General features: G+C 37.5%; 1 protein-coding gene across 1 annotated transcript; it reads right to left on the bottom strand.

The window, feature by feature from the left end:
- Window positions 1–2,964, bottom strand: LOC138339132 (uncharacterized). The gene has a single exon (XM_069290455.1). It carries the CDS (start codon window positions 2,962–2,964, stop codon window positions 1–3), a length of 2,964 nt encoding a protein of 987 aa, XP_069146556.1.
- Window positions 2,965–12,019: the final 9,055 nt, after the last annotated feature.

The raw sequence follows: 12,019 nt of genomic DNA, 5'->3' as shown, positions 1-12,019 counted from the left end.
CTATTCTTCGGTGGTGTATTTATAACCCAAACCAAAAGTGGTGGAATGTCGAACAGGCTGTATAGGTTCGACTATCCCTTGTAATTTAGCCCCCAAACCTTTCCCAAGCTCGAAACCGAACCAGGCCATCATATCTATGATTTTTTGGCTGAACCAAGGTTGCAACTCAATATTACCAACAAGCTCCACTGTATGGTACATTTCGCCATCCCTATTCTCTCTTCCTTCAATCGTGTATACAGGATGCCCTTTTTCCCCATGGACCACAACCTCTTCATAATCCCATTCAAACTTCAGGCATTGGTGAAGAGTAGATGGAACCGCTCCAGCCATATGAATCCATGGACGACCCAATAATAAGTTGAACGATGAAGGGATGTCCAAAATTTGGAAAGCTATGGGGAAAGTGACAGGACCAATGAGCATGTCCAAGGTTATCTCCCCAATAGTGCCTCTCTGAGAGCCGTCAAATGCCCTCACATTCATCTTCCATGTCTGAATTTTTGCACTATCCACACCCAGCCTCGTCAGTGTGCTCAGAGGGCAAATGTTTAAACCTGAACCTGCATCAACTAATGCTTTGTTTATCACCTTATCCTGATACTGAACCGAAATGTACAAAGCTTTATTGTGAGTTGTTCCTTCGATTGGCAGTTCATCTTTGTGAAAAGATATTTTGTAAGCCTCAAACACCTGCCCCACCATTTGGGATACCTCTCCATGAGTGATGTTGGACGGGACATAAGCTTCACCAAGGATCTTTAGAAGGGCATCTCGATGAGTTTCGGAAGATTGTAGTAACTCCAGAATTGATATTTGGGAAGGGGTTTTACTCAGCTGCTCAATGACAGAGTATTCTTTAGCTTTAACCTTTTTCCAAATACTTTGATCCTCGAGCTCTACGATTGGCGCTTTGGATTTGCTAGAGCTTCCCTGAACCAAATTTTCAGAAGTGTAAATTCTTCCAGATCTGGTGACCCTTGTTGCAACATCTGTCTCTTCCACATTTGTTTCTCTTTTGTTGTAATCCCAAGGTACAGCATGTGTGTCACATTGTGTTAGGGAGGATGCCTTATAGACAGCGAATGGTGGTCTGGGTGCAGCAACTTCTACTTCAAATGGGGCGAGTCCTTGCACTATTAGTGGTGCCTGGGCAGTGGTAGGCATGGCTTCCTCTGTTTCGACGGCCCAGATAGATTCTTCCCAATCCCAGACATCACCAGCTTCCACCATGTTGACTTGATGGTTAGGGAGAGGATTATTCGCAACATTCGGTGTAGGATCCTTCAGTTGGATGGTCTTTGTATCAATCAACATTTGAACCTTATCCTTAAGGGCTCTGCAAACTTCGGTGGTGTGGCCCTTCATCCCAGAATGGTAGGCGCAGACCTTGTTAGGGTCGTACCATTTCGCGCGAACGTCCACAGGTAATGCAGGAATTGGAGAGACGTACCCAGCTTGTTTCAGTCTCTCATAAAGTTGTGCTATGGGTTCAGCCAAAGGGGTATAGGTTTTTGTAGGTCTTCTTTCATAGGAAGGTCTGTTTCGGTAATTTGGTGTTTGAGTGGGTGGTGGAGTTTGGAAGTGTGTTGGTTGAACATTATAGACAGGATATGAGGCATGCAAATATTGAGGAGGAGCATTTTGGTAATATATTGGCATGGGTTGGGGAGATATAGGGGGTGGAGCTGAGGGATGTTGAGGGTATGGGGTGTGAAGGTATGGGGTGTGAGGGTATGGGGATGGTGGTGGGTTTGTTGTCTTGTGCCTCAAAGGGGTCCTAGTTCCATGAGCCATCATTACAGAACCTGTTTTCTTTCGACTCTCTGTCATTCCACCAGATTGCAGAGCCTTGTTGGTTGCTTGTAAAGCCTCCAAGTTGATGATAGTCCCATTCTTTATGCCTTCTTCAATTCTTTCGCCTAGTTTGATGATTTCAGCGAAACTCTTTTCAGCCACCAGCATCATTCGGTCATAGTATTGTGGTTCTTGGGCACGGATGAAATAGTCTTTCATTTGAGATTCTTCCATAGGGGGTCTGGCCCTAGCCGCCTCAGACCTCCATCTTATGGCATATTCTCTGAAGGATTCACTCGGTTTCTTCTTTAGGTTCTGAATGTAAAACCAATCAGGCGCATTTTCAATATTGAAACCAAACCTATTCATGAAGTCAGTTGCCATATCAACCCATTTTATCCATTTCCGCGAGTCTTGCTCAATGTACCATGATAGGGCCTCCCCAGTAAGACTCCTCATGAACAACTTCATGAGTATCTTCTCATCTCTCCCCACCCCTACAAGTTTGTCGCAATACATTCGTAGGTGGGCTTTGGGATCCCCAATGCCATTGAACGTCTCAAACTTCGGAAGCTTGTATCCTTCGGGCAGTTCCACATCAGGATGCATGCACAGATCCTCATAGCCCAATCCTCCCAACCTTTTGTTTCCTACCACGTGTTGTACCCTGTTGGTCAAGTTGTCTAATCTCTCAGTCAGGGTTTTTATTAAGATGTCTTTCTGATGGGATTCTGACTCATGGAGGTCATGAGTCAGAGGGGCAGTTTCAACGTATATGGGATTGGGATTGTTGTTCCCAAAAGTATGTGGGATATTTGTGTTTGGGGTTGTTTCTGGGACAGTTGGTTTGGTATGTTGGTAATAGTGGTGAAATGGAAATTGGGTATTTTGTGCGTGGGGTGGTGGAAAGGCATTTGGACGAATGGGTTCAGGTGGGGATATATGGATCGGAGGATTGTCTGGCGTGGCTGTTTGATTAGGAGGATTGTCTGTGTTTTCTCCAAATTGGGTTCCAAGAGAGATAGACAACTTGGCCAAATCACGCATGTTGGCTACCTCTTCTTCCAACTGTGAAATCTTGCGCTCGAGTCTTAGGATAAGATTACTATGAAGTTGTCCTCCCTCAGAAGCTTCTACCCTTTCAGTGGTGCTGTTGTCGTCAACCATTTTTCCTTTGTCTTTTGAGCTTGCTCTTTGAGAAGAAGGAGAAGGGGGGGTCCCTTTTGATCGTGTATGTGCCAGGATGAAGGATAGATCAACCTTAGGAAATGGGAAAACAATAGAATCAAAAGAAAAGAGTTAGGGGTTAAGATAATATCACAATATCAACACGTTGTTTTGAAATAAACGCCCTAAATGCAAGGAACCTCGTTGAGCCAGAGGTAGGCCTAAGCGACACATAAGTGATGCATAATAATTAATTCAAGCCTTATTTGCCAATTTGGAGTTTAGAGTTAGATAATAGAACAACTTTCGATTATTGAAATAATTTCTGTTTATTACATCAATCTAAAGATAACTAAAGGGCTAGGGATAACATATGGGGAGTAAAGAGAAATAAATAATAATAAAAGCTTTAATCGTGTTGCTCTCCAATGATAGGCACAATCTGCTTCTTCATTTCTAGGGTAATGTCATAATCAGTGTTGAGGAGGTTGCGAGCCCATCTTCTCTCTTTTTCGTCGCCAAAACCAGGAAGGCCTCCTTCGCTTAAATCTCTATGCTCTGCATCTTCTAAAAGCCATACATAATATTCAGGTATGCAGAAGGGTCGGTGCTCTTGAACATCGATAGTTATCACATTCTTCCATCTTCGCAGTATGGTGTTCACTTGCGGTAATTCTGACCCAAAGTCATATCCATAGTGGCTCATGTGGGATCGTAGAGGTATCATTTGGATCTGTCCGAATTGTCGAAGGACTCGAAGTGGTGCATAAGGTTGCACACCGTTCAAACCGATAAGCTCAATGAAGTAAAGTTCATTTCCTCTTATGATGGCACGTCGTGGCTTCAACCAATAATACTTCCATTGGATTTCAACGGCTGACCGCTCCTTTAGGTATGTGAACCAGTCCTCTGTTCCCACAGGGGAGATAAAATGTTTCATCCTTAGGGGATGGTTGATAATTTTGTTCCCCATAGTCCCTCTGACGATGTCTACTTTATTAACTCTTTGGTAGAAATGTTCGACGGCCCAAAGTTGCAGCAGAAAGTTGCACCCTTCAAAGTATCTTTTGCCTTTGTTGCATGCAGTCAAAGCTCTTAGAATTTCTGCGAGTATCATAGGGACCAAGGTTTTCCCACCTCGAGCCAACATACGAACCACATAACATAAGCCGGTGTGGATCTTTCCTCCTTCTCTAGGAAAAACCAATGAGCCTAATAGGGCGACAGCGAATGCATTAAGACGATACCTTTCCCATTTTGCAGAAGAGCAAGCAAATTCCCTATGAAAGTTTTGATGACCTTCCTCATCCCCAAAGCGTGAATATAAGAACTCTAAAGAAATCCAGCCTTCTTTCAGACAAAGTAGATTTGGATTATGACACATGCCCATTTGCTTCAAAAAAGATCTTGGACTTGGCTTGTGTGGAACAATCATTTCCAACTCTTTGTATGCGAGACCCATGAATCCTCCAACTTCTTCTATTGTTGGAGTTAGCTCAAAATCCCTGAACTTGAAGACTAACCTCTCAGTGTCCCAGAATTTCAACAATGCCTTGATTAAGTGACGATCTGACTCTACGGAGATCAAAGCAGTGAGGCCGCCTAACAATTCATTCGCTTCTAACTCTCGATTTTTTTGTATATCTTTCCACCAAGTCTTCAAAATGGGATTAGCTTTGACCATCATTTGCGTGTTTGGAAAGTGGGGGTGAGCCATGACTCTGCAAACAAAGTAACAAACAACTTCTAAACTCCATTTTGGCAATGTTGGCTTGATTTAATTATTATGATCACGTTGACACATAAATATGCAATTTGTCTAAGGGTGTTGGGGCCCTTCAGACGAGAAAGTGGCTACTAATTACATGGATTGACACCAAGGGTCAAACCTCCTAGGGCTTATGCAGCATGTATGACTTAACCAGGACTTCTAAGAGTTGGCTTGACACGGACTTGAAAGGGATTCTATGCGAGAGGCTCGTGGCTTCGCGGTAGTAAAACTATCCACTACGTCCACGCATATGCCGACTCTCTATAATGGGTATTTGTATAAGATTGGAGTAGTTGTGAGAGGTGCAAAGGCACAACATCACGAGAACAAAATAAAAAGGAAGAGGGTCCCAATTGGGGAAAGTATGAGCGGGATGCCAATTTATTAAAGCAGTAAACATTTAGCATTTAAATTGGAAAACGGTAACATATAGGCAGTTTATAAACAATAAATAAATAAGCATAAATAAAGGAAAGTAGACATATAAAGATATGAAAACTACGCAAATAAAGCAAGAGGATACGAGATTAAACATGTAAACAAATAAGGGGAGAGGGAAGAGGTGAAACATGATAATAAACAATTAAGGGAAAGGGAAAGGGAGGAACATGAAGATGAGATAATAAATAGGGCAACAAAACATAGTAAGCACCTAATGAATAAAATAAACCCCACATAAATAAGCAGTTAACACGTAATGGTAAGAACCTAACATCCCCAGCGGAGTCGCCATTCTGTCGCGCCCCATTTTCGCGGAAAACGGGTTTTGTGCACGACCTAACAACTCTTTTGGGATTTTTGAGTTTTGGAGTCGCCACCTAACGAATTAAGGCGCGTTAGGGCGCCTATCTAACCTAACTAAGTCTAACTAAGGTCAACGGGCCAGAGATTAGGGTAAGGGTTCAAATTACCTCGAGGGGAAGGTGTTAGGCATCCCTCGAGGTCCACAAGTGTGGGTCCCGGCCGTATCTCATGCAATCTATGTGGGGGTACAAATAGCAATCAAGGTCGTTTATTAATTTATTTAATCTTACTAAGTGATAACAAATACGAAACAATTAAGACTATTATTCTTATTTAGATATGTAAAGCTAGGTGATGGCAATAAATATTTATTTTGACATACGACACTATGTTATAAACAAAATTGGCAAATATTAAGCAATTAATATGTGCGAAAATAAAGTTTGAAAATTGATAAGTTTTGAATAGGAATTTTTTAATTTTTTTTTATTTTTTTTTTTTTAAAAAATGTTTGTTTCTTTATAGGGATGATGCCACGATATTATTGATCGTGCTCCTCCACCATAGAAACAATTTTGATTTGAGGTCGGTCTAAAAATAGTTATGTTTTGAAAAATGATTTAAAATATTTAGTTCACACGTAGGCACATAAACAATTACATATAAATGCACATAATTCTTTTTGAAATTCATGGGAAGTGGTACTTCCGGGGACGCATCGGTTTTAAAAAATTGGAACTAGACCTCGTAGTTCCTTTGACTTTCCCACTAACGATAGGTTAGGAGATAGTATTTTATAATTTATTTCAAAATAAAGTAGAGTCATAATCAATCCAAAATTTAAAGAAAGATTGAATAATGACTTTTTTTAAAAAAAAAATTTATGTTACAAGGTTTTGAAATATTTTTTAAAGCCAAGTTAAATGCATGAAATGATTCTAAGTTAGTATTAAGAAAAAAGAAAAAAATATTGCATCACGAATGTGGAAAACAAATGGGATTACTAGTTAAATAATATTAATTAATTTTAGGGGAGGACTCAAATATGCACAAACAAATTTTATTCTCTTATTTACAAACCTATAGACATGATTTCTAGGTGTTCAAAAAAAGTAACATATATATGCATGATTTCGTAAATGGTATGAACAAATTAAACCTTAGACATGGTTTCTACATGATAAGACAAATGAGAATTTATAATATTTTAACATCTAACAACCTACTAGATTTATTAGGATTTGATTTTAACATTTAAAAATTAATGGACTCTAGTTCTTATTTTTTTAAGGCTTGTTAACAAAAACGTCAAGCAAATTGAAAATTGATTAGATTATAACACCTACAAATATCAAATCTAGGTGGTTAAAGACAAACCTATAGGCATGATTTCTAAAAAAAAAAATAATGAGCAAGTAAGCATATAAATCCCCCTCCCCTAGACGACCCCCAAATAACTTTATTATATGATCTTAGGGTTACAATTGTTACAACATTCGAATAAATAAAATAGCGGAAAAAATAAAATATATAGACATATATACATTCAAACAAATAAACAAATCCTTCTTCAGTTAATCTTCAACTTGAACTTCAAATATGAAACCTGTTAAACAAAACAAAATGATTCACCTTGTACTCGAACAAAGCAGGAAAATAGCGGAGAAAAGCACTTGAATATTTGCCGAAATATTAATATATTGTTTAAAGTAGCAAGAGAGCAATGAGAGAAGGGAGAGTGATGAGAGAATTTTTGGTTGAGAGTGAATGGGTATATTTTGAATGAATAAAAGGAGTCTCTTTATATAGTAGAGGAGGGGGAACAAATAAGGGAAATAAATATTTCAAGGAATCAATCATAATACAATTTTCCTTATTTTAAAGGATATCCAAATCAGAAAATATGTTAAAATATTTCATTACCAAATATAAACAAGTAAGAATAAATTAATAGAGTAATATTTTCACAAATGAAGATGAATCCAAAATCAGAAAATAATTAATTATTTTTGACCATATATAAACAAATAAGAAATTATCCTTTATCTTTTATATATTTTACCAAATATAAATAAATAAGAGAATATATTTTCCCAAAGAAGAGCCAAAAAATAATATTACTTTACCATGTAAGCAAGTAAAATATAAAATTGGGAAGAGATATATAATTTTTCCTTAAATAATGAAGAGCCAAATATGAGTCAAATTCAAAAATACTAAAACCAAAATTAACATGTCAAAAATATACACAACCGAATAAAACAAGAAATTGATTAATAAGCTATCAATTACAAATTCGTCGGGCAAGAGTAATTAATTAAGGGAGAGGTATCAATATTACAAAGATCACAGAACCTACAATTTCATCATGTGCATCAGTCACGTAGTTCAACAAAAGGATCATACAAAATTACTAAGTTGATATCAAAAACAAATCCGTAGGCATCAAAGTTGAGGGAAAATTTGCATCATATTAGTTTAAGAAGTTAATCAATTTAAAACCAAGGGTCCACAATTCTAAATCAAGAACATATTATTTCTTTCTGCATATCATCAAATTATAATGAAGCCAATTATATAGATATAAGAGCATTCAAACATCAGCAACTTACAACGAAACATGCTTAAGATAAAAAAAAAGAAAAACTCATGGCTCCTTCTACAATGCAGTTCAAAACATTTTTACTCACATAAAGTAGATGTATAGAAATCCAGAGCATGCCAAGGACCAACAACTAAGAATATTAAGAGATGAATAACAATTAATTGACTAGAACAAACCTAGACGGATCTGTCCAGATCCGCCATTTCTCAAACACTAAGTTCGGATTTCACGCCATTGCTGACCATAGCCTGAATTGTTGCCCGTTGTGTCACCGGAAGAGGAAAGGGCGAGTGAGCTGCTTGCTGGCGGGAGGCGCTGGTGCCTGCATAAAAATAGAAGAAGAAGGGAAGAGAAGAGACGGGAGGGGGGGAGAGAGTAGCGCTGGAGAAGGGAGAGAGAAGAGAGGGGCGCCAGTTGCTGCTGTTGGTCGCAGCTGCTGGCCGGAGTGGCCTGACTGCTGTCGTGCGCCGCTCCAGGTGCTGCTGCTGCGCAGGCTGCTGGTGGGTTGCTGCTGCTGCGTGCGTCGGAGAGGAGAAAGAAGAGGCGGCTGCTGTTCGCTGTGGCCTTGCGTTGCCGGCTGCTGCTGGCGGGGCTCGCAGGCTGCTGGTCAGATGAGGATAAAAGGAGAAGAAGAGGGGAGGAGAGGAGGGGGAAGAAGGGAGAAAAGAAAAACGAAGAAGGAGCGAGAGGGAGAGCTCACCGACGATGATGGCTTTTGCCGAAAAAAATGGAGGAGAGGAAGAGAGAAGGGAGAGGGGAGACGGATGGAGAGAGGGGGGAGTAGAAATTTTAGGTTTTGATTTTGTTGTTTTTTGTTTTTTTTTTTTTTTAGTGTGTTGGAATCAAGAAGAAAAGGGAATTTAATCACAACCGTCGATTAGATAGAGATGGAGGGTTAGGATTAGATCTAGGAATTAATTAAGATGGACGGATGAGATCAAAAGATGATTTCTTGAAATTAGATGAGTTAGATACGGAATGGCTAAAATTGCAATAACATTTGGCTAGAATTGGAATGAAAGAGAGGCTATGATTGTAATAAAACTCTAATTCATGTGGCTAGAATTGAAAGAAATTTGAATAAATAGGCTAGAATTTAAAATTTAAGGAAAGTGTAGGAATTACTATTTAATTAAAATACTACATATATTAAATATTTTTTATGTAATTGAAAATCATTTAAATTTTAACATTTGAAATTCATTAATAATTTTAAAATATTTTAATAATATTTACGATAATTTTATAGAATAAAACATACTAAAATATGTGACTTTCAAGCAAAGTCGATTAAAAATTCTAAAATTTAAAATACGTATTTAATCGAATAGTATTTCTAAAAAGTTCAAAGGTCGGTCAAAATTGGGTGTCAACAGTGTTTTGTTGAAGCAGGCCAAGAAAGCAAAGTATGTAAACTTACTAAATCCCTATATGGCTTAAAACAGGCACCAAAGCAATGGCATGAAAAGTTTGATTCCTGCATGATTGAAAATGGTTTTAAGACAAATGAGTGTGATAAGTGCATATATCATAAGTCTTGGAATAATTCACATGTGATCCTTTGCCTATATGTTGATGACTTGTTGATCTTTGGCTCTAACATGAATGTTATTGATGAAGCTAAAAATGTTCTTAGAAGCCATTTTGATATGAAAGATCTTGGTGAGGCAAATTTTATTCTTGGAATAAAAATAACAAGAACATGTGAGGGGATTTTCCTTGACCAGTCACATTATGTTGAGAAAATTTTGAAAAAATATGACTTTCATGATTGCAAGCATGTTGCTACTCCTTTTGATTCAAGTGTTCATTTATTTCCTGTTGAAAATGAAAATGATGTAATAAATCAAAAGGAATATGCTAGTATAATCGGAAGTTTGAGATATGTGACTGATTGCACTAGGCCTGATATTGCATATGCAGTAGGAGTACTTGGCAGGTTTACAAGCAAGCCAGGTAATGAACATTGGCATGCTATAACAAGAGTTATGAGATATTTAATTGGAACGAAAAATTGTGGTTTGTTCTATAAAAAATATCCTGTTGTACTTGAAGGCTTTTGTGATGCGGATTGGAACACTTTGTCAGGTGATTCCTCTTCTACAACTGGTTATGTCTTTACTTTAGGTGGTGGTGCTGTTTCTTGGAGATCAAAAAAAGCAAACTATAATTGCCAACTCTACCATGGAAGCTGAACTAATTGCTTTAGCTTCAGCTAGTGAGGAAGCGAATTGGTTAAGAGATTTATTGTTTCAAATTCCTTATTTTGAAAAATCAATTCCTCCTATTTTAATTCATTGTGATAGCACCGCTGCAATTAGTAGAGTTCAAAACCGTTATTACAATGGTAAATCCAGACCTATAAGGAGGAAACACAGTAATGTAAGATCGTATTTGACAAATGGTACCATTAATGTTGATTATGTCAAATCTTGTGATAATCTTGCAGATCCTCTTACAAAGGCCTTAACAAGAGAAAAGGTTTGGAGCACATCGAGGGGGATGGGATTGAAGCCTACAAATTCTTGAGTCATATATGAGGAAACCCAACTTGGGGACTAGAGATCTTATAACCAGGTTCAAAGGGAAAAACTAATCATATGATGACTTGTTGTGAAAAATGCACTATTTTTCCCCTCCCTATGATGTGAGTGCATTATTTCCTGTAGTTTGTGAAGATTGAGTTGATAAAACTCTTAATGAGTATCAGTAGCCCGTATGGGTGGAATGTTAATCTTACAGGAGCACTCTCGACAGATACCTATGTGATGTGTGGAAGTAGGTCGCTTCCTATGAGAATGGGGCTTATTCTCAAATGCACTCATGAAACCGGGATAGCACATGGCCATAACGTGCTGGCTGTTAAAGCTCATGTCAACACCTTGATTATTATGTGTGAGCAGTGATATTTTATTTCCCTTAAGCAGTCATAGTTCAAGTCTGAGACCACTACGACTCTGGAGTAAAAGTTACTGTTTCACTAAGTGGAGATTCAATGCAGAGCACACCTTCATTATGCATAGTAGTCTTCCTTCAGCTGATATACTCTCTTATCTAAATATTAAAATGAGTGGGGGATTGTTAGGTTATTAGCATTTTAATATTAATATTTAACATATTAAATTGCTTTATTTTGGAGTTATAAAAATGGATGACTTCTACATCATCCATTAGCATTGGTTATCCATCAATGTATTTCATTCTTAATTCCTCCATTACTCCCTTTGTAACCTATATAACATATGTAACTCCCTTTGTAACATATGTAACCTATGTAACTCCCATTGTAACTTATGTAACCTATGTAACTCCCATTGTAACCTATGTAACTCCTAAGGCCATTATCTTCACTATTTACTACCTCCATTATCTTCCTATTCATTGCTAGAAAGACTTCTTGTAGTATAAATAGTGGTAGTCTTCATTTGGTTTTAGATACACACAATTCATAAGAGAAAACAAAGAGTGAAAGAGTTAGTCTAAAGAGAGTTCTTATTAGTTGAATGGAGGTGTTCTTTTTTTGTGGAGCTTTGGACTCAACTCTTGTCCAGAGTTGTTGAGTTATACTTTGTAAAGGCTGTTGTATCCTGGAGGGGACAAGTTAAAGAGGACTACTGCTGGACCGGTGAAAACATTTGCTGCAGTGGGCTTGAATCTCTTTAAAGAGAGCGAAATATCCGCGCCTCAGATTACTTTCTTCATTTTATTTTCAATTGTAATCTTGCAATTTTATTATCTTGTAAGTTTTTTCACTAACAGTTTTACTTATAACAGTTTAATATTATATATTCATCAAAAAAAATAATTATGAATATAAATATTTTATCACACTATTTTTACTATTTAATGTTTAATCTTAGTAAAATATTAAAAAATATATTTTTTTCTTTATATGTTAAAAGTGAAAAGTAAAAAAGAAAAATTTCTTGTCTAAT

Source organism: Solanum lycopersicum, chromosome 10 (assembly GCF_036512215.1).
Source record: "Solanum lycopersicum chromosome 10, SLM_r2.1".
NCBI lineage: Eukaryota > Viridiplantae > Streptophyta > Magnoliopsida > Solanales > Solanaceae > Solanum > Solanum lycopersicum.
This window is presented reverse-complemented; position numbering and strand designations above follow the sequence as displayed.